The following is a 23,492-nucleotide window of genomic DNA, read 5'->3' as shown; positions in this document are numbered from 1 at the left end:
GACCCTGCACTCACATGGGAGACTGAGAAGGTGGCCCAGCTCTGGTCATTGCAGCCATCTGGGAAGTGAGCCAGTGGATGATAATCTCTCCCTCTCTTCCTATAACTCTGCCTTTCAAAAATAATTATACTTTTTTTTTAAGAGGTAGGTGAGAGAAACAGAGGCCCACATTGTGGTGTAATGGGTTAAGCCATTGCTTGCAATACTGGTATCACATATTGGAGTGCTGGTTAAGTACTGGCTGTTCCACCTCTGAAGCGTCTTCCTCCTAAGGTGCTTGGGAAGGGAGTGGAGGATGGCCCAAGTGCTTAGGCCTCACCCTTCCACAGAGGAGACCTGGATGGAATACTGTGCTCCTGGTCCAGCCTGATCCGCCTCAGCTGTGTGACCTTTTGGGGAGTACACTAACAGACAGAAGATAGTCACTCACTCACTCACTCAGCTCGCTCTTTCTCTGTGGCTCTACATTTCAGATAAATACATACATACATTTGAAAAAAAAGAATTTGCCACTGATATTTTACTTGGTTTTAAAATTTTCTCGAACTATATACACTTTTATATACATGTTTGAAGGTTTGGGAAGATATCAATGTGTGAGGGTTTGTAAAAATACAGTTTTATGCTGCTTCAACCGGTCTCAGCTGTAACTTCAGCTCAGGTCTTATCAAAATAAACCTCCACTGCAAATTGGGAGTGATAAATGTTCCATGATTTTGGTTTGTGAGGATTGTCCAGTTGATTTCTTTGTAGGTACAGCCTGGTGGGGGGGAGAAGCACCATGCATTAGGTTTCACTTTGGGGTTAAGGGAAGAGCCCTACACTAGGGCCCCTTGAGCTCTTTGAGAAGCCTTGACCGCCACATACAGGACCTCAGCCCTTGTGTGTTTTCTTAGCTGGCTTTCTCCACATCTTTGGCAAAATGCCTTTGTCTTTGGTAGGAAGCCACTAGAGACTAGATGTGTAATAAGACTTGGTAATGGTGCCGGCATTGTGGTATAGTTAATTAAGCTGCCACCTACAATGCCAGCATACCATATGAAAGTATGGGTTCTGGTACCAGCTGCTCCACTTTCGGTCCGGCTTCCTGCTAACATTCCTAGAAAGGCAGCAGGAGATGGCTTAGTGCTTGGGCCTTAGTGCGTGGAGTTTGTGATTTCTGCCTGCAGCCTGGCACAGCCCTGACCATTGCGACCGTTTGGGGAATGAACTAGGGGATGGAAGATGCATATCTCTTTTTCTCTCTTGCCTTTCAAATAAATATGTATATATTTTTGAAGTAAAACACAAGAACATAATACCATGTTCCCAATGATAAAGTTGATATTGTTGGCTAAACAACATTCTGATAATTATAGAAACTGCTTTACTAAGTGGTATGCAAATTTGAAGGTTACAGAAATGTTTAGAAACTTACATGAAAGGGACCACATAGCTTGTTGCTTCTCCAATGGGAACACAGAGTTTCAAAGGACAATACTGTAGCCGTCAGGAAGAGCCACTTTTCAGGAGTAGCACCAAACTCAGCCCTATCCAAGTCTGTTTGAGGGACTTTGCTCATGTGATGAATCAAAGTTTAATGCTTGTATACATCCAGAAATGACTGGATAAAAAGGCCCATTCAGATTTGTAGCAGAATAGGATTGGGTATTGTGAATATCACCTCATGCCACATGCAGTTGCAAACACTTCTGCTGAAACCTGAGTGACTTTTAAAATATTTTCTCCTATGGTGTTTTGGTACTACTTTTTTTTTTTTTTTACAATGGAATAAGTCCCCACAGTAGAGAACTTTCAGACTCAGAAATGAGTTTCCAGCTGTGGGCAAAAGGTTCTTTGGAACAATACTCTTCAAATCCAAGTAATACATGATTTTGTTTTTAATAAAAGGGCTCCTGATTGAGTTGTTGAGAATCATGTGTAAACGGGAGACTATTACATTATTTCTTAGCTGTCTTCATTAATACTTACTGAATCTTAAGGTTTTTGTTGTACACATGCATGTGCCAAACAACTTTTAGACCAGCTGAACCTCCAGCGGTCATGCTTGACTTTAGGACAGTTTACTTACGGAGGGCCTGCCGTAGCTTGAATTCAAGCTCGTGAGCATGTTCACATGAAGCTTCCCTGGGAATTGTCACCACATTCAGGATCTGATGGCAGATCACAGCCCTCTGGCATGGCCTTGAGGTTAAGGCAGCACTGAGCCTTATATTGTTTTAAAATAATCTCGTTGAATAAGAGCCATGAAGAATGGTAACTTAAAATTTTTTGTTTTACAAACTGAGCTTATAACAATGGGCAAAAGAATTGCCATTATGCCTCACACACAGGCACTGAAGATTAAGCTATTTCTATTGGGTTTATATTATATCCATACCTGTTGTTTTGTATGAAAGATGTATGAAACCAAAAGAAAAATGCACATTTGTCATAGTAGTTGGGTAGTTTCTAAAAAGACATGGTTAAAGGAAAAAAACGTTATTTCCACAATAGATTGGCACCAAGAGCTAATTCGACATGTATTAAAATTTCTTCATTTATTCCTTTATATATTGATTCCTTCCTTTATTCCTTTATATATTGATTCACCAATTGTACCTATCAAATCATCTACTGTATGATGATTCACAAAGAAGACACTAGGGGGCGGCTTTAAGAGAGTGCTGTGGTGTCCTCTTTCTGGCAGGAACTTCAGGGATGGAATGGGCTTTTGGCATGGTGGTTAAGGTATTGCTTGGGACGCCAGTACACTATGTAAGAGAGCCAAGATTCAAGTCCCAGAATGGCTTCTGTTTCTAGCCTCCTGCTAACGCACACCCTGGAGACAGTAAGTGTTCGCTTAAGTAGTTTGGCCACTGCTATCCACATGCGAGTCCTATATTTGAATTCCTGGCTCCCAGTGTCAGCCTTGCCCAGCTATGGCTGTTGTGTGCAGTTGAGGAGCAAACCAGCAGATGATCTCCATCTCTCTGCTTTTAAATAGCTTTAAAATGTAAGGGGTTGGTGTTGAGGTGCCGTGAATTAAGCCACTACTTGCAATGTCACCATCTTATATTTCAGTGTTGGTTCAAGTCCAGGCTGCTCCTCTTCTATCCAGCTTTCTGCTAATGTGTCTGGCCCACGTTCCTGGGGACCTGCCACCCTTGTGGCAGACCTGGCTTTAACTTATGGCTCTCATCTTCAGCCTGGCCCAGCACTGGCTCTTGTGTCTGTTTCTGCCTTTCTTTCTGATACCCTGCCTTTTGAATAATATAATAAATATAATATAAAGGAAATGGCATTTTCTGTGATATTTATAAATGTAGATCACTGGTTTAATTTGGTTTGGATAGTATGAAATAACCTATTAAGAACTTATGCCTATTTACACCCAAATGTGTTGTACTGAAATCTTGCAACCTGGGCATCAATTTTAGGTGTAAGCTGGAACTTTATCATACCAGAGGCAGGGCTTTGGTCACCCCTGACAAAGTTCCCAGTTCTCTACCTCCTCCCAGTTCCACAATATGACTGAAATGTCTGCCCTGTGCAGCCACCTCCTAGTTACTACCTTCCTATGAGATAGCTAGACACAGCCGGCTTGGCTCACTTCACAAACCCTCATACTCAGTAACTGTGTACACATGCTACAGTGATCACTTCTGAGTCACAGTATGACTGTATGGAATTTACACCTTGCTTTAAAACCACCACTAGTTAGACCTCCCCATGGGAAACTTGCTCAGGTCGAACTTTGCACCACAGTAAGGGCAAGTCTGTCTCTGTTACTTTCTACCTCCTTGATGACTCTGCATCTCCTGAACGGCCCACCCCTCTCCTTTTGACCCTAACAAGGTGTACTGGCTTCCTGGGAGAGAGCCACCTGCTGTTCACAGGCACTGCGCCTCAATCTGCTAAGACAACAACCTATCTGGTGGAAAGCATACTGTGACCATCTGTGACCACCTCACCTGGAGCCCTGTTAGCCACCCCCCACCCAGAGAACCCTCAAGACCAAGATACTGGCAAATGCAACATGTTTCATTCGCTCCCTCAAGGAACAGCTACATTGACCAATTAACCATAGTTACTGATGATGGTACAAATATCTGACATTTTTAAGTGTTTTCATGTTCAAAGGCTGGATTTACCAGGGCCGCCTGGGCCAAGGACCTTTACACTATTGCTTCTATTTAAAAAGTAATGTTTGAACAGGCAGTTAGAGCAGCTCCATTATGGTTATGTAGGCGGCAAGCAGGCAAGCGGCCAATGTGAGAACTCCAGGTTACTTGTTTCAACACAGGGAGATTTTCTTCCAAGCAAGGTAGCAAGCAAGGGGTGAAGGAGCCACCAAGAAAGAAATTTTAAGTTGCAGTTACTATTTGTTGGCAGTTCTGGTTGGTAATTCATTGGAAAATGAATTGGGCTATTGAGACTTATAAATTACATGCAGAGAAATATTCAGACATAACACTATGACTGGTAAGTAATGCACATGATAAATTCAAAGTAATGAAAATGGAAGGCATTTTTATTCTCAAAGCACATAAGGCTGAATACTATTTATAATAAGTATCAATTCAGAGGAAAATAAAATCTCCTTCACTTTGTAGCAATATATTTTCAAGATGTAAAAAAAAGTTACCATTACTATGCAGCAAAAACATCGTTTTTTTTTGGTTTTGGTTTTGGTTTTTTTAGCATTGGTTTTTGTAGGTTTTTTGAATACTGATCTATATAAATAATTTAGGATTGGGGAGAAAAACAAATAAGCTTAATATATGTCAGTTGTATAAATTTTTTTAAATGAGGAAAATAGCTTTAAATCACGTATGTTCTTTTTCAAGAGCATACATATGATGCTTCTCCCAGGTGAAAAATTCGCATCTTGCCTCTCCCTACTTGAGAACTGCAACAACAGACATTCAAAACCAAAATCATTCAAAAGCCCGAACAAGTGCTGCGGAAGAGTACTGTGTTGGTTACTCACCTTTGAGAGAAATCTCATTTTCACATCGTCATAAACAACTGGACAGTTGGACAAGTCAATGATCACTCTGTCCATTTCAATGTCATGAAATATCTGTGAACACATGAATTTCAGAACTAAAATCTAGCTGCTAATGAGATATTTAAAACTGACATTCATGCCCTTGTCCAGCCTTTCCACATTTATCTAGAACTCCTTGGTCTCCTAGCCTAGCTATTCCATGTATTAATAAGTGTTAACCATCTTTTCTATAAAGTTGCAATTCTGTAAATGCCTATAAAATTGTTTCTGAATTATAACGGGACACTGTTGAATAGCAAAATGTCCTTTTTTAAAAATTAAATTTAGCCAAGTAAATGCTATTATTTAGTGTTTGTCACTTAATTTTCATATGTTGGGCCTCTTTTGATAATGCAATAAGAACTTCAGTGTTAGAACTGACACTAGTATTCAAGAAGCAGCACAAAACACTTTATCAAAAAGCATGTGTTGGGGTGGAATCAATGGCCATTGTAGGCTACTGGATGGAATGACCAAAGATAGATTTTCTAGAACAAATAATTTTGAAATTCTACTAAAATTTTCTTGTGTTACTTGATCATTATATAAAAATGGCAGCCACAGTGAGAAAGGGCTATGCTGGATTCTGTGAAGGGGTAAGGTACATACTCAATCCTGTCAGGATGCACTTACAAGGAAAAGTAGTCAAGTCAGTGTCAGACTCTATGATGAGGACTGAGTGTGCTGTTAGGAACTGCAGTAGGTGGCACTGATAGAGACGGAGAGGACAGAATCTTTCAAGGAGGTAGATTCTGAGTTGAGCATGGAAGGGTTTAGATAATTGAAGCAGGACACCAAAAATAGAATCTAGTGCACACATGGGGACCATCATGGGGAGAAGGAAGGGAGAAGACAGACAAAAACATGATACAGAGATTAGAATTGTATTCTAAGAACCAGAGGTGATGGTGACCTGAACTACTTGGAATGGAGCCTGCAGCTTGGTTACTGATGGAAATCAGCTCAGGTTTGGTAGGTTTATTATAGCTTGAGAGTTCAAGAGCCATGGAAATAAAAGTGAAGTTGCCAGAGAATATGGTGGTGGGTGTCTGGTATGATAAAGTGCCCTAACTGCTAACATGTGTTAATAGTTATTTGGTAATTTATAGCTAACAAAGTAATTTCACATTTATTACCTAATTTGATTCTCATAACACTTGAGAGGTGATCTTTATATAACAGATAAGAATGTTGAACTGAAGATATTAGCTGGCATGGAGCATGGACACGTGACATTCTTTTGCTCTACCTACAGCTCTTCACAATGGGAGCACTATTTTAGGATGCATGTTGTAGGACTCTACACCCTGTGTTGTGTAAGAAGAAAAACAAGGCCAGGAAACTATTGGAGAAAGCTAGGCATGAGCAAATAAGGTCTTAGGACATAAAGGAAATGAGAGTGGAGAAAATTTGTAAAGGGATGATTAGCAGAAATTGGTGACTAAGTGGACATGGGTGGGGCAGGGCTAGGCAAAGGGAGATTCGAGGATTCTAGCACATCTTAAGACCCAAGTGCAAGAATGATGTTGCCATTTGCAGAAGCAGAGGAAAAGCTCTGTTTGATCAATTTGGATTTGATTACTGTATTTGAATTGCTGGAGAAAAAACTGTCCATTTTGTAGCACTTTCATCTAGCAACAGAGTGTGCTCATAAATATCTATTCTGTGAGTGAGTGTGCAAATGGCAGGTTAAAGAAGGGAAATGGCTGAGTGTAACCAAAAATGGAACATTTAAGAAATGAGAAGAGATGGCCAAGTATCAGGCCCAGGTAAACTCAGCTAAAGGAGACAAAGAAAAAAAAAAAAAAAAGATCAGGAACAGTGTGGGGAATCGAGGAGTCTGAGGCAAAAGCATGGAAGGAATTTTGAAAGTTTACATTTTTTAGACTCATGAAAGAAGCTTTCTTATTGTCCCAGAAAAGTTCTGTAAGTAGTCTTTGGTAAAACATTGACTACCACGTTTTCACTGCTTTGGGGAAAGACTCCCCCACCCCATCCATATGCTTGCATCTGGGGCACTGCTAAGTTTGCAGATAACTGGCCCCACTCCAGATCTCCTGAATCGTGCTTTGGGGTACAACTTAGGAATGTGCATCTTTACAAGCCTGTGGGTGATTTTCATGCACACTACAATCTGAAGATCAGTGCTGTCCAGTAAAAGATAAAATGACCAAGAGGGAGAAATGGCTAATTTTGATGAGAATCTGAAATTAAAATCTTGATAGATTCCTAGGAACATGCTCAGCATTTGTGGGAAAGTAAAATGTGAAGCCATAATTTGAAATGAAATAGATTCTAGAAAATGCCCTGAAATATTTTTGAACAATGTGGTTACTTTAGCTCTGGTTTGTATCAAACCCAGAGTCACCAGTTTGAATGATGACTACAAAGCAACATAACATGTTTGTGGTGAATGATGATTTGGGGAGACTAACATGCTGATTTGACAGTCAGTGTTAAAACAGACATCAGAATTTTCAGTTCACATGCTTTTCTCTTACCTTGCAATTTTGGGAAGAACATGAATAAATTAAATTTTGCTTTGCGAGCACTTGAACATTTAGGTCACTTCCATCACCTTTTCCAACACCTGTGTGAAAGTAAAAAGATAGGCTAGTTACAGCAAAGATCAAAATATCTTGCCAATTAACATACAGATGGAAAAGAGAAAAAAAACTGTTATGATCAGCACTGCACCAGTCAACATTTGCATTTTGTTATTGAAAGACTAGGCTTCAAACCCAGTTTTGTCTCCTAAAGCAGAATTTTCAAGATGAAAGAATGAACGAAAGAAAAGAAAGACAAAGGGAGAGAATGAGAGGGGAATAGAGGAGAAAGAGGAGGAGAGAACAAAGAGAAAAACACGTATCGTTTCTAAGACCTGAAATCTCGTCACATCAGTGTCCCCCCCAAAAAAAGCCCTACAAAGAATGACTTGCAATCTTTGTTTGTAGCACGAGTTGATCTCTTCAGAGTTCTAATCGCAATGTTTCCCAATAATAGGGCCTGCATTCCTTATGCTCTAAGTCCAAAGCCTAATGCAATCTCTATGAAAATAGAGTAGCTATACCTAAACATTCCTGTGGTGTTCAGTAGATATTTACAGAGAGATGTTTCATTCACTATTTCATTCGAGTATCCCACTTTCTTTAGCACTTCCTCAAAAACCTGTTTCTGAAACCTCCATTTAGTTTTTATTGCCTTTCATTCAACCCTGTGTATTTCACTAAAAATATGAATAGAACTAAATAATCTCATAAAGTTATACAGTAATCATGCTTCAATTTTCATTCTTTTATTTTCATTGTATTTGAAAGGCAGGTTGATACAAGATGCAGAGAAATCATCCATTCGCTCATTGACTAGCTCCCCAAGTGGCCACAGCAGGCAGGAGCGGGCTGGGCTGGGCCAAAGCCAGGATCCTGAACTCAATCCAGGCTTTGCACGTGTGTGGCAGAGCCTCACACTTCAGCTGTCTCCTGCTGTAGCAGAAAATTGCCCAAGCTCTTGGGTTTCTGAATCCATGTGAAAGATCTGGAAGAAGTTCCTGACTTCAGTCTAGCCCAGCCTGGCCACTGTGAGCATTTGGGAAGTGAACCAACCGGTGGATGGAAAATGACTCACGTTCTCACTCTTTCTCTCTGTAATTATGATTTGAAATAAATTTTTTAAATCTTACAAAATAGAAAATATGTCTCCATCCAGCTTTGTATGAAACCTCAGAAGGCTGAAGATCCCAAGCATCTGGCTCCATGGCACCTGTGCTGTCTAGTACCTGGCATCTCCTTAGAGGCCTCAGTGTGGGTGGCACAGTGGGTCTTACTTTAAGGGGTTCAAGAAATCCCACCCTGTGCTGCCTCTGGCAGTGGGGCAGTGAGACATTCCTGCTTTTCCACCTCCCATAAAAATGTGCTGTGCAGGATGATATAAACAAAAATATGGGATTTCAGGCCAGTTCCTCTCCCTCCATGCTTTCTTTTCTTTCTCAGGTCCTAAAAAATAGGCAATCTGAGCAATTTCTTTGCTTTCCTGTTAATAGTAGATCCCAACTCCAGCTTTATTTGTCTCCTTGTGTTCTGGAAATGGATAAATAGTTCTGAAGTTGGCCAGAATTTTTACTACTAATAATACTTGGTTAGACAAACCGCTATAGCTCTGCTTTCTGTCAGTTCTCACAGATCAGGTTGAGGTGGGGGCGGCTTCCCCACAGGAAGCTCTCTTTGGCCACCAACAGTGCAATCAGCTCTTTATACATGTACTTCACTCTTCCCTCTGCTGACCACTCAAGGCCCCCTTAAGGGCAGAGGGGACACTTAGTACAGGTTCTGGACCCAGCCAGGTCCTCAGGTCCATGGCAACAGGGAAAAGAAAATCATATTTGCTTTTCAAGTATTCAAGACAGTTTGATGGAGTGCTGGCAGGAGGCAGGGGAGCAGTGTGGAGGAGAAAAGAAAGGAAAAGACCTGGGTCGTGAGGAACAGGATCCATGCAAGGAGCAGGAGAGAAGATGATGGCAGGAAGCCTCTGCCAAGATGAATCCTGAATCACAGGTGAGTGTGAGGAAGAAGTGGTTTCAAGGGCATTCTAGGCTTTTCTCCCCTCGGTGTAAGAGGCTGAGGCCAGAGGAGCAATGACCACAGCAGGGGAGGGAGTGGGATGGAGCCACCATGTGGGTGAGGGAAAGAGAAAGGGGAAGAGTATCTAAGCATGGCAGTTGTGGTCATGCGTTGCTAGGCCGATAGTCAGCTACCGGGGGAGCAGTCAAAAAGGCACCTGGGAGTTAGGCTCATCCGTACATAGCTGCAAACAAAACCTTCCCAAAGGCTGAAAATAGTGCTCCTCTCCCCCAGCCCAGTTCTTCAGTTATACATCGAGCACTTACTGTGAATGCAATAGATAATAATTTTGTTCGGCTTCAGTATTTTTCTTGGAGGGAGATCCCAATGATACACATGTTTCACTTTTTCAAAATATTCAACGTATCTATTCTGCAAAGCAACAGTAAGTTCCACTTATATGGAGATGAAAAGCCAAAAGTCAATGTTCCTATTGTGGAGGGCAGGGCATAGAGCTTGATAAGGGCAGTAAGAAACTGTGGAAACACTTATTGGGTGACATTATATAACTAGAAGTTTTTATTTATGTGGCCTCACAACTGGATATCTGCCTTGGGGAAGAAAAAAAATACTGCACGAGAGAACCAAAAAGGAGTCGGGTCTTGCCTATAGGCTTGTAGATTACAATGTTATCAATGAGTAGATGGGAGCTTGGTTGCGACTGAGTTAGACAAAGCTCTGTGATGTGGTGGAGAATAGCTCATGGCAAAACGGTATTTGTGAAAACTCAAGAGACCTTGCATCTGTCAGGTAGGCTACAGTCCATTCTCTTGTCTCTGCCAGTTAGTGTTCTTTACTCCCACCCGCCGCCCCAAGTTCTGTTTTTGCAAGAAAGCTCTGCAATTATCTTAGCCTCATCCTTTCTGTGATGAGCTGCTTCTCAGGGCTGTCCTTGAATCTTTCTTCAAGAAATTGAAAAATTCTGCTACTGAACCAGCTGGACCCAGAAGTTCAGAGACTTCCCTATCCACTAGGGAGAAGCACTCATCAAATTAACTGCTCTATTTCTACCAGAAAGTTCTTAACTGAGGGATGACTGTAACACGATCAGGAGAAAGGTCCACTGTGGAGGGTCAGAATGTGATGGTGTAGTGAGAATTGTCACCAGACATAAAGGGAATCCTGTGTTGGGGCCTTGCCAGCACAGCTCTCAGATCTGGGATCTGAAGTGAAGTCAACAGCTATCCTAGTGAATCAGAAGACATTCAGTTGTAGGGTATGGGATGTCAGTTGTGGACAGGAGTCGGGGAGGCTGTGCAGGGCTGCAGGAGAAATGCAGAGGGAAGATATGTGGGAAAAGTCTTTGAAAGAGCTGCATCAAACGTACCCTTGACTCTTGACACCAGGCTTACAGCAGGAGGACTTATGGTATTGATAAGTTGGCAGTCTAAATGTGCTACAGCATGGGATATGCCACAACACAAAGTATAAGAAAAGGTTTGAGGGGCAGGGCACAATAGCATAGTGGTTAAAGTCCTAGCCTTGCATGCACTGGGATCCCATATGGGCGCCGGTTCTAATCCCGAAAGCCCCGCTTCCCATCCAGCTCCCTGCCTATGGCCTGGGAAAGCAGTCGAGAACGGCCCAAAGCCTTGGGACCATGCACCCACGTGGGAGACCCAGAAGAAGTTCCTGGCTCCTGGCTTCGGATTGGCTCAGCTCCAGCTGTTGCGGTCACTTGAGGAGTGAATCATCTGAGAGAAGATCTTCCTCTCTGTCTCTCCTCCTCCCTGTACATCCGCCTTTCCAATAAAAATAAATAAATCTTACAAAAAAGAAAAGGCTTGAGAAATCAAACTGTAGAAGATGTTGAGAACCAGGTTACAGCACATAGTGTTTTGCCATTGGCAACAGGGAGGTATCATAGACTGAGCACAGGAATGACATGATGGTGTATTTTAGCCTAGGGTCTATGTCTATCTTCATTGTGTTGGTAGTGGCTGGTTGGTTGGTTGGTTGGTTTGGCTTAGGTGTGAGAGAAAAGTATTAGAGGATAAGGCTGAATTCTTTCCTTTCTTCCCAAGATCTAGGGCAAGCAGCTATAAAATTCTGCTATCAAAGACCAGGGTACCTGAATATTTAGCTACCATCACTTTACACAAAGATAACCTCTCATTCATAGGCATATTCCCATCTACCTAAGAATTCTCCAAGAGCTCTCACTTTGGTTTGAGGGAAACAATACAAAAGAGAATGGGTGCTTAGCTTGGACTACAATGGGCTTCAGAGTTTGAAAGATTTAGCGTTGGTGTCAGAGTTTACTTTTTCTGAACTTCAATTTCACAATCTGTAAAATGGGATATATTTAACCCTACTCATAGAGTAAGTAAGAATATTAAATGAGATAGTGCATATTAAACCTCAGCATGGCTCAACAAGGTCTCCACTGTTGTCAATTATATAGGATAAATGTCCTGATTTTACAATAAACAAGTCACAGGAATAAAAATGAGGTGGGAAGCTATAAACTGAAAGAGATTTAAGAGACACAGCAACTGAATAAAATGTGTGGACCTTGTTTGTATCTCAACCAAAGCAAAGTAAATTTTTCAAAGATGCTCAGACAATTGTGAAAATCAAAAACATAAAATAGAAACTTAAAATTATTATTAAGATTTTATGATATGATAAATGATGCTAAAATTTTGGGTTTTTCTTCAGCTCTTAGATTAGATGTTACACCAAAATATTTGTAGGATAAAATGATCTGATGGCTCGAATTTCCTTTAGAATAACTCAGGGTTAGAAGGAGAAAGTGGAAAGTAGGGTTGGGGAATTTGACTAGAGGAGGGAATTAATTGAACATGATAGATTGATTATTGGATTAAGTGATTATTGAGGGGTTGGTTATATAATTCTTTTTTTGTGTGTACGTTTGAACATTTCCATAAAGAGCAGGAACAAATTCAGCAACATCCACATTAATGTTATGAGAATTAAATGAGATGCCTGTAAGTACAGTCATGATTAGTAGCTTTTGAAAAACGTTTATTTTCCTTTTTCTTTCTCTTTTACTATGTAGCATCTCCCTCTGCCTTCCCTTCCACTCCTACAGGCAAATCATCCAGAAACAGTTTCTGTGATGTCCTGTGAGGGCTGAATTGCCCTGCTGGTAGGTTGTGAAAGACTCAGTTCCTCTCTACAGGGGGAATCAAAGGCTTAACCTTCAGGGATCTGGCATTATAGAAAAGCAATCAACTCCTTCACTCTAGAAACCACTACAAATATCAAGTGGTGAGTTGGATGCTCTACGGGGAGGATGCAGTGCTCCCCAACCCTGGGCAGTAATTGAGCAACAGCTCTCCCCATCTTGGGAGAGCAGCTCAAGCCTACTGCAAGACACTTGAGTGCCACCATCTGATTCTACAATGAAACCAGGTATTAGGGTGCGATCCTAACCTCTTCTCCCAAGGAATTCCCACCCTTTAAAAAGAAAACTTACTTGAGAAGGAGTTTCTACTCCTTGATATTTAGTGCTACTGGTTTGATCAGTTCGCCGATGTCCAAAGAAAGACAGACTATCCTATAGAGAAAAGAGCAACATGACCAGGGCTAATCTGCATCCTCCCCATTCCCATGGTAGATATTTTTTTAAGCATCTAAGGACACATTACTTCTTTTAGAGTTCTTTGAGTTAATAATAGTATTTAAAAGCCCACATCAAAGATTTTTTTTTTCTCATTCATAGATTATTAAGGGCATGGAAAACTTTTAAGACTACCTGGTCCAATTCTTCCCACCCCTCCAATAGAAAAATGAGAAGACCAAGACCAAGAAAACCAAGCAACTTGTTGTAGAGAGCTTGTGGGCCGTTAGAGAAAGCACCAGTCTCTGGCCCTCACTCTAGAACCCTTGAGCATAATGACTTTCATAAAAAAAATTATAATTCATGTTAATAAATCTAGGAAATATACACACATGCTCCCATGAAATATTGACATTTTCTCATCTACTCTAGTCCATGTTAGTAAGGAAATACTCCTCAGTAAGTTGCTTTTACAACTCACTGAAAAATAAGGATTCATAACTTAAACAGGGTTTTAGAACACCTACTTTGAAAACATATATATCTAAAATTATAGTCAGTCATGGCAAGATTAAAGTGTTGGTTGTTGTGTGTAACCCTCACCTTTGCTTCTCTTGACCACAGATCAAAGGACCTGAGCTGCTGGAGGGATGTGCTTAAGGGGCAGCTCCCCACCAATGCCACAGCAGAATGATGACTGGGAATCCTGCTTCCAGACATGGGAACAGCTCGCCGTGTCTTCTCAGCCATTTTCAAATGTCACAGACATCATGCATATTGAGTCTGTACAAATAATAACTAGCTCACGAGAAGCTCTCTTCTGACTGGGAAAGCAATTCTTTGTATTTACATTTAGCAATTTCAAGGATAGGTCCTTTGGAGAACTCATCTAATTAACCTTGGATTATCTCCATGAGAGAGGAAAAAGTCTCCTGTTCCTTTACTGGTGTTAAGTCAAATGTCTTGGTTCCTTAGCTGTATTTGCACGTCACCTAAATCTTGCCCCTACTGGGCCTTCCCTCTAATTAAAATATTAATAGCAGCAGTCTAGCAGCCAAAGCCTCTGCCTTGCACACTCCAGGATCTCATATGGGTGCTTGTTCATGTCCCCGCTACTCCACTTCTTTTCCAGCTCCCTGCTTGTGGCCTGGGAAAGCAGTCGAGGACTGCCCAAAGCCTTGGGACCCTGCCCTGTGTGGGAGACCCAGAAGAAGCTCTGGGCTCCTGATTTCAGATCGGCTCAGCACTGGCCATTGCAGCCACTTGAGGAGTGAACCAGCAGATGGAAGATCTTTCTGTCTCTCATCTTTCTGTAAATCTGACTTTCCAATAAAAATAAATTTTTAAAAATATTAATAATACATAATAACTTTGGCATTAGTTTTTAAAAAAGATTTATTTTTATTGCAAAGTCAGATATATACAGAGAGGAGGAGAGACAGAGAGGAAAATCTTCGTCTGACGATTCACTCCCTAAGTGACCATAACGGCCGGTGCTGTGCCAATCCGAAGCCAGGAGCCAGGAACTTCTTCCACCCACGTGGGTTCAGGGTCCCAAAGCTTTGGACCATCCTCGACTGCTTTCCCTGGCTACAAGCAGGGAACTGGATGGGAAGCTGGGCTGTCAGGATTAGAACCAGCGCCCATATGGGATCCCAACGCGTTCAAGGTGAGGACTTTATCTGCTAGGCCACTGCACCGGGCCCTGAATTAGTTTTTATATTTAAAATATTGTTAAAATTATTTGTCCTAACTATTGTGATTTTTTGATATCCCCTTAAATTTTGCACCTTATAGATCTTATACCCTAGTCCTGGTTCAGAGTAAGGAGTAAAGCATTTAATAATTTCAAGGTGGATTAGTGGATATTAAACCAGGAAGTAGTTAAACACTGCTTTCTGATCATCACTCCTCCAATTACAATTTCTCTTCATCACCAGGGCTTGGAGAGCCATCTGAACATCCCCACTAGTGAGGTTTTTCAGGACCAGTAATTTTAATCAGTGCAAGACAGAGTTTGTAGTCACATCTTTCATACCTCTGCAGTATAAAAGAGCTGACTGGAGATAAGGCAGGCACAGACCATGGTCCCAGTTCTTCCTAAAGAAGGAAACAATTCAGTTTGAGAATCAAGTTCATGGTAGCACTAGGTACAAAGATACACGCAGAAATGTCCAGTTGGCACAGGCAGGTAGTCAGCTCAGTCACCAGTTAAAAGTCAGACATCCCCTGCCTACTTTTCTATAAAATGACCCCTTGCCCAGGGAATATCCCCCTCACCCAGGACTTGGAGTGGTATCACATACTCACTTCTCTTTCCAGGCTCATGAGGAGCCAGGCGATGGGAAGGGCATCTCCTTTCTTGTTCCACAGACACAAGGTGAAAGTAAAAACATCTCTCCCCACCCACTCCCTGCCCACTCTATCTCTGAACATGGTCCACATATGTCTGTGATTTCCTCATCATCTAAATTAACTTTACAAAAAAAAAAAAGAAAAAGAAAAATTCAAGTACTGTCTGATCTCACTCAAGTGAATCTAAAGTAGTAGATATCATAGAACTAGAACAGAATTGTGGTTAACCAAGAGGGCCACATTTACAGTTTGGTTAATGGGTACAAAACTACAGTTAATAAGTATGGTAACTATTGTCAATAATGATGTATTATACCTGTATGTTTCAAAGAGGTTAGACTTCTGAATGTTTTATCACAAATAAATGAAAAGCATTTGAGATGATGGATATGCTGGTTACTCTTACTTTTGATTATCAAACACTGTATATATATATATATGTGTGTGTGTGTGTGTGTATATATGTATCAATAATCATGTTGTATAACACATTTATACAGCTTTTGTCATTTAAGACTAGACTTAAATAAAAGTAATGCTAACTTCTAAAAGTAAACACCATTTCATTTGGATAAATGTAAGCTGAAAATCAAAAACAGCGAAATGCAAGTAGTCAACATGGAGACACACGTTCAACCTTTCTTAGCTTCTTTTTCTGCTTTCTTCCCTTCCCTCTTATTTCCCCTTCCTCTTCCTTCTCTGTTTCCTCCTTTTCTCGTTCCCGCCCTTCAGTTTGAAAGCTAATATTTTACAATACTCATAAGTGTGGGCATTTGGCCCAGTTAAAGCCTTGGACCCCCACTTCTCGCACCAAGTCTTGGCTCTATTCCTAACGCACACCCTACAAGGCAGCAGGTGAAACTTTGTGTTTTGGGTCCTCCTGGGAAACCTGGACATTCCAGCTCTCCACTCTGGCCTGGCCGGGCCCCAAACCATTGCAGGTATTTATCTGTAAGGTGAACTGGTGGATATAAAATAAGTCTGTCTCCATGTTCTTCTACCCCTCAAACAAGTAAACAAATAATTACAACTGCTTAAAAATGAGGTAAAATGAGGCTGTCTTTTTACTTCAATGTATTTTTTGAATTTCTTTAGGGAAAAAAAGTTGTTTTACCTTTGCCGCCTTTACAGTGAATCACTACAACATTTTCCTTGTCTTCATCCAGCCATTTGGTGACTTCTTTAGAAAACTCCACCATTTCACTGATTTTTAAATGTAAGATTTTTAGTTGAATTTAAGTATTTCCAGAAGGTTCAAGCCCACTGTGTTTAGCCCTCTTCTGCCAGAAGGTGTAACATAAAACTTACCTCAGTGAAGGGACATTATGATCATCAATCATAATTCTATGCACTCTGTTATGAAAATACTTGGGGTTATAGCCTTTTTCACCTAAAATAAGCAACACAGATGTTATATATTTCTACCTAGTAGTATAATAATTGCTGAAATTATAAGTTAAAAATTTCAGAAATTCTTTATCTACTTTCAAAGCAGATTTCTGAGTGTTGCTTCAAAACAAACATAAGGGTCTCAAAAAACACAAGAATTTTAGTGATTTATCCATTTCAGGTCATCTAAGTCCAACCTATTTTCGTTTACTAGAATTTAACTTAAATCTTCGCAGACTATTTGTTATATTCTTGTAGGGTAGTTAGAAGCAATGGAGCAAAGAAAATGTAACCAAAATGTTTTCTGTCTGAAAATGTCCAAAGTAGAAAAAAAAAGTTAGGAGTGACCAGAGTGATAACCTGGGGACATAATTGGTTCAGTTTTTTCTACCTTTTAGTTTTCTCTTTAAAATTTTAATTCACTGTATAATCATAGGCTTAGTTCACTCTTAGCCATAATATTCAACCAGTAAAAAGTGGGAAGAACACAGATCACCAGGAGGATAAACAAGGGCTAACATTGACAAGCCTTCCCCACCCCAGTCTAGAATCCTGCTCTCGTCACAACTCGTTCCTCTAGTGAGTCAGAGAATACAATTTTTTTGATCTGTGTCCTCAATGCAATGTTTCAAGGAAAAAGAGGAATCTTTTTCTAACCCTGATGCCTCTGGAGAAGACCTTCTATACAATGGGGCCCCTCCACTTTTACTTCTTTGGTTTTAACCAGCCTGCCTCTGTTGAGGAACCGCAAAAAGTTGCAGATTTTTGAACTCACTCTAATTGCTACAGATGCTTAGGATTAAGTGACATGTAAAAACACGAGTTGTCTCCTTCCATGCAGAATCATTTTCTATAATAGAGTAAGAAAATATCAAGTCATGTACATACTGCATAGATTGTAAACTCGGTAGTGGTCTGGATGTTTGGTGTCCAGGAACCTCACAACTTCCTAAAAGAAAAAGACACGTATCTTACATATCCAACATAGTCTAGGAGCTAAGAGGAGGGACACACTGGCTATTACTTTTTATTTGACTCTCACTCACGCTTTGTAGAGGACATTAATAGACTATGAAGAAAGTAGATGCACTTCAGGTCATGTCTATCCCATGAGTGGTTTTCAGATAGTTCACAAAGTGAGCTTGGCTACTCAAATTAGTTTCTAGTCTAAATATGCATCATTTACTACCACCAGAGAAGGAAACTAGCCGGTTAGCTAATCTGACGTAAATTTGTTCAAATAATTAATTCATAGTTAACCTATAGTTACGTAAATCTAATCCTGAGTAGATGTCTTTTAGATAAATAATCTATTATTGTCTAAGTATTACATAAATAAATACATTTAAAATATACAGTATTAGTGCATGTGAATATGAAAAAAGACAAATTATATCAAATTTTAGATAAGAGGTGGCAACATGGAGAAATTTTGGTTCATTTTTAAAAAATGCATGTACATATATGTGTGTATAAATAAATAATTTTCAAAATAAGAAACAGTGTATTTACTTAAAGTATAGCTAATAGACATTCTTATGCAAAAATGTTTTCAGAACACTTACTTATTCACTTCAAATACAGACACACATTTGTGTCACTATGCCATAGCAAAAATAACCATCATAAAATTCAAAACATGATCAATATGGCTCTCAGGGAAATGTTTACTGGCTTAATGCTTATAAAAAGAAGCAAGATATCCCGGGATCCCATATGGGCGCCGGTTCTAATCCCGGCAGCTCTACTTCCCATCCGGCTCCCTGCTTGTGGCCTGGGGGGGCCGTCAAGGACGGCCCAATGCATTGGGACACTGCGCCCGCGTGGGAGACCTGGAAGAGGTTCCTGGTTCCCGGCTTCGGATCGGCGCGCACTGGCCCGTTGCGGCTCACTTGGGGAGTGAATCATCGGACGGAAGATCTTCCTCTCTGTCTCTCCTCCTCTGTGTATATCTGGCTGTAATAAAATGAATAAATCTTTAAAAAAAAAAAAGAAGCTAGATACAACAATAACAGCATCTGTCACACTGATCATCCCTGTCAAGAGGAAATTAAGATGAGTACTCTGTGTCTGCATCGTATGGGGACTTCAAAAATGAATCAGATCTCTTACATCAAAATAAAAATCTAGATGAACTGAGAAATCAAATGTGAAAACTCATAGATATCTCTCCAAGAAATTTCAGTGAGTGTTAGTTCATTGCATAACGGAGAACTAATATTGACTCATAGACAATAAGTAGGATTAGGTTTTACTTCCCAAAAATTTGAATTTTTTGTTTCAAAAAATGTCACCACTGAGGAAAATATTTTCCAGTAAAACTAAGTATATGATGAGTATAATAAACCAATAACTCACTAACACTTTTCTTCACCCCATAGATAAATGGATCAAGTACATACTAACACACAAGAGAAAAAAAATCTAACACCCTCAAAAAGCATCTTACCAATAAAGATGTCAAAACAAGAAAGAGGGGCTGGCGATATGGCATAGTGGTCTAGGCTTCCACTGGCACTGGCATCCCATATGGGCACCGGTTCGTGTTCTGACCGCTCCACTTCCTATGCAGTCCCTGCTTACAGCTTGGGAAAGTAGCAGAGAATGGTTCTTGGGCCTTGGGCTCTTGCTCCCACAAAAGAGTCTTGAGGAAAGCTCCTGGCTTTTTGCTTCAGATTGGCTCAGCTCTGGCCTTTATTTAGGAAGTGAATTGGTGGGTGGAAGATCTCTGTCTCTCCTCCTCACCGTAACTCTTTCAAATAAAAACAAATTTTTAAAAATTATGAAATGTGTTTTAACCCATGAAATTAGACCTTCTATTCCTGAAGAGAAAATCCAAATTTTGGCAAATTTGGCATGAAAATAAAGCCTTTCATTTATTGCTGATATAAATCATTGGATTTGACAACACATATTAGCAACCTTAAAACACTCATACTCTTCCCCTAGGGAACTTCTCTATCCAGAAAAAAAGCCTTATGCACTAAAATGTTTGTTGCTGCATTGTTGACAATAAAAACCAACAAATATTGAACATTGGAGTTTTATAGAATTAATCTTTCATTCTTTCAACACATACATTTTTCCCAGTGGTCAATTTATGTCCACCTTTCATACAGAAGATCAATCAGTATTCATTTTTTCCTAAGAAAACTGGTATACCTGGATGGTTAAGTTTCAGGGATTTTTATGAATCTTCATGTTTCCACAACATAAAACATTTATAGAAAAGCTCAGCTATGTCAATAATCTGATTCTTCTGGTCATAATCCGCCAGTAGCTGGCTATTCAATTGCAGCAGGGTGACAAAGGAGCAGATGACAGATCTTTAGGAGTACAGGTACCATTTATCTGAACTTCCTCATCAGCCTTGCCTTTGCACGGGCTTATGAAATTGTCAGTCCCTGAAACTCTTCCTTACGATTGAAAAATGCTGTCTACTCTTTGAAAGTCTGCTTGTGACAACCTCTACTTTTGCATCTTTTAAAATCTGTCTGGTTCTTCTCTCTGCCATTGTTTTAGAGGCAACAGTGCTCCGCCCACCCCCCTCGGGTAGGAGTGGCTGTAGTGTTGACACTTGATACTTCCATCCTACTGTCTATTTCTCCACTAACCGAATCCCACATCTATACGGTTTTTGCTGCTTCACGGCAGCACTTGACATCCCTCTGCTAGCAAGTCTACCACCTACAGGATTTTGCTGTCTGTTGTGCACGTGCAGTGTTGTTCCAAACATGACCTGCAGTTTTATGGTGTGAGGATAAAGGAGAAACACAGAGCTGATAAGCATCCTCTCAGGAGTCAAGGGCACCAGGTCTGAATTTTCTATCCTTCACTCTACCTTGACTTTACATAGTTTTTGATGGTTCTTATCTCCAAAGAACTGGGGAAATTCCTTGGCTTTTCCCCTTGCTTTTCTAAACATTATAAATTAGCACACAATAAGTTTTTGACCTTTCCATAGTATGCAAATGTCAATGGTATGAAACAACACTATACTAGAAGGATTCGTGCATTACTTTAGTAATGTCCCAGAGTGACTAAAGATTTAGGAGTGCATAGAAATCATTATAATTTGCATGACAATTTGACATGAACTAAATATCTCTGAACATGCTTCTTTTACGCGTCTTTTCAGGCAAATACAAAATACAATGATTGAACTCAATATTTTCAAATTTACATATGCAAAGTCACATAAGCTATAACTTCCTTGTGGAAATTTCTGACTACCAAACTTATACCTGCATTCCCAGCTGTATTTTTTTGATATTATTATTTTAAAAATTGTGCAAATTAGGTTTTGTAGAATTTAAATATTCAGTCTCATCATGAGGTGGCCTGTAATTTCTCTGCATACATTTCTTGTTTTTTTTTTATTATGGTCTTTGATAAAGCAACAGCTATCAATCACATTTTTAAAAAACGACAACAATACTGAGTGAATCTCACATAATTTACTTTTGAAGTTAACAAGTCAATCACAAAAAATACTGGATGCTTCTGCTTATGTGAAATTTAGGAAAGAGAAAACTCTGGTGACAAAAAGTCAAAACAGAAATTGCCTCCCATTTTTTTGTGATATTAACAAGAAAGGGATTAGAAATGTTCAATACCTTGTGAGAGGTATTGAATCCATCTATGCTTATATATAGTTTCATCATGATGTGCGCTTAGTAATAGCACAATGTATAGTATTATCATAATTCAGCAAAACTGCAATGTTTGTATATATAGATTTCATAGTCATGTACTGCATAATGCCATTTCAGCTAACGGCAAACTACACACATGTCTAGTGATGTCACAGATGTCTTGTTTGTGTAAGTACTTCCACAAACACATGTTATCATCTCACAGTGCATACTCTCACCTTTAAACAATGAATAACTATATTTTCATAAAATAATGCATACATGCAAATAGATAAGTACATGTTGAGTATAACAAGTATTGTAAACTGCACTCAGGTACAAATATGTGGGAGTTTGTTAATGACTTTCAGCTGGAATTTCATCGTAAACAGCATTGTATGTTTGAAATGAATTTAGTCATCTACGGAGTATGGTGAAATCTGCCTTCACTGTGGTTTATGATCCTAACTTAAGAACACACATGTTAGTTATGGCATTCCCAGTGATGCTTCTCCTTCATGAGAGACTACAAAAATGGTCGCAGGTCTTCACAGTTCATCCCATGAAGAGAGAGAGTATGTTGAATCTTAACTGACTTTGCAATTTACTTTTCCCAATAGAATGTGGTAACCCCAAACAAGCCTGGCTTTGCATTCTTTTCCTGATTTTCTAGGTACCCTTGCTGCCACTGCTCCCATGTGAGCAAGCCTTCACTAGCTTCCTGGAGAAAGACCCATTTGGAACTCTCAGATCAAGCCATTTTAGTCCACTCAGTCTTCAGATGACAAAGTAGTTACCAACAAGTGTGTGAATGAGCTCAGGTGAGGTAGTGAATGCTTTTCCTGATCATCAGAACAACTCAGGCTCAAATCAAATTCATAAACAATAATATCATGAGCTGTATAAATGAATGCTGTTATAAACCAAGGTTTGGGGTGATTTGTAACACACAGAAATGAAGTGATATCGTTATCTGAAAGAGTAAGCTATTACAAGAATCTAACATTCCTCGGTCATTAGTAAGTTATGATGACTCCATCAATGTTCACTGAGAAATTAATATTTGTTAGACACACTTGCCTTAATTGGATTCCTATAGAATGATTGTCTTCCAGAAGATGGAAATGACATGGCAATAATACGCTCTGAAAATAAAAATAATTCTTAATATGAACATGCTTACAAATATGAACATTTAATTTATGTTAAGACTCCTTTTCCATAGAAAGAACTTTTGAGGCATGGGCATTGTAGTGTCATAGGTTAAGTCACTCCTCGTGATGCTGACAATCTGGGTACCAGTTCAAGTCCCAGCTGCTTCATTTTCAATCCATCTCCCTGTTAATGAGCCTGGCAAAGCAGTGGAAGACAGTCCAAGTACTTGAAGCCTTGCCACTTCTGCGGCAAACCTAGATAAGGCTTTGACTCCTGATCTCAGCCTGGGCCAAGCCTAGCAATTATGGCCATTTGGGATAGTGAGCCAGCAAACAGAAGTTTTCTTTGCCTCTTCCCATAACTCTACCTTTCAAACACAATAAATCTTTGAGAAAAATTTCAAATATAAAGTTGACACAGAAAGCTAACACACACTTAGGATAATCAAGATAATACAATAAGTTATCCAATGAACTGATGGTGTTATAACCAAGATTCAGTTGTTTCCAGTCAAGTGCAAAAGCTGTGTTGGCCACTGAGTCTGGAGTGTCCCCTGTATCTGGAATTTCTTTTTTTCCCCCAAAGATTTATTTATTTTTATTGGAAAGTCATGTTTACAGAGAAATGAGAGACAGACAGAATTATTTTCCATCTGCTGGTTCACTTCCCAAGTGGCTGGGCTGAGCTGATCCAAAGCCAGGAGCCTCTTCCAGTCTCCCACACAGGTACTGGGTGCCAAGGCTTTGGGTCATCCTCTACTGCTTTCCCAGGCCACAAGCAGGAAG

General features: G+C 40.0%; 1 protein-coding gene across 1 annotated transcript in view; it reads right to left on the bottom strand.

The window, feature by feature from the left end:
* Positions 1 to 538: 538 nt before the first annotated feature.
* Positions 539 to 23,492, bottom strand: part of LOC101528281 (phosphatidylinositol 3,4,5-trisphosphate 3-phosphatase TPTE2-like) — a 35,571-nt gene continuing 12,617 nt past the window's right edge. Inside the window, exons 7-17 of the mRNA XM_058670828.1 lie at positions 22,629 to 22,697; positions 17,807 to 17,863; positions 16,838 to 16,919; positions 16,644 to 16,732; positions 15,213 to 15,274; positions 13,091 to 13,171; positions 9,915 to 10,020; positions 7,534 to 7,622; positions 4,973 to 5,065; positions 2,381 to 2,451; positions 539 to 760 (exon numbers count right to left, since the gene is read on the bottom strand). Coding sequence (XP_058526811.1) covers positions 658 to 760; positions 2,381 to 2,451; positions 4,973 to 5,065; positions 7,534 to 7,622; positions 9,915 to 10,020; positions 13,091 to 13,171; positions 15,213 to 15,274; positions 16,644 to 16,732; positions 16,838 to 16,919; positions 17,807 to 17,863; positions 22,629 to 22,697 — 902 coding nt within the window. The 3' untranslated portion in view covers positions 539 to 657. The remainder of the gene's footprint in view (positions 761 to 2,380; positions 2,452 to 4,972; positions 5,066 to 7,533; positions 7,623 to 9,914; positions 10,021 to 13,090; positions 13,172 to 15,212; positions 15,275 to 16,643; positions 16,733 to 16,837; positions 16,920 to 17,806; positions 17,864 to 22,628; positions 22,698 to 23,492) is intronic.

This window comes from Ochotona princeps, chromosome 12 (assembly GCF_030435755.1).
Source record: "Ochotona princeps isolate mOchPri1 chromosome 12, mOchPri1.hap1, whole genome shotgun sequence".
Taxonomy (NCBI): Eukaryota; Metazoa; Chordata; class Mammalia; order Lagomorpha; family Ochotonidae; genus Ochotona; species Ochotona princeps.
The sequence above is the reverse complement of the archived record's forward strand: the minus strand, read 5'-3'. Positions and strand labels throughout refer to the sequence as shown.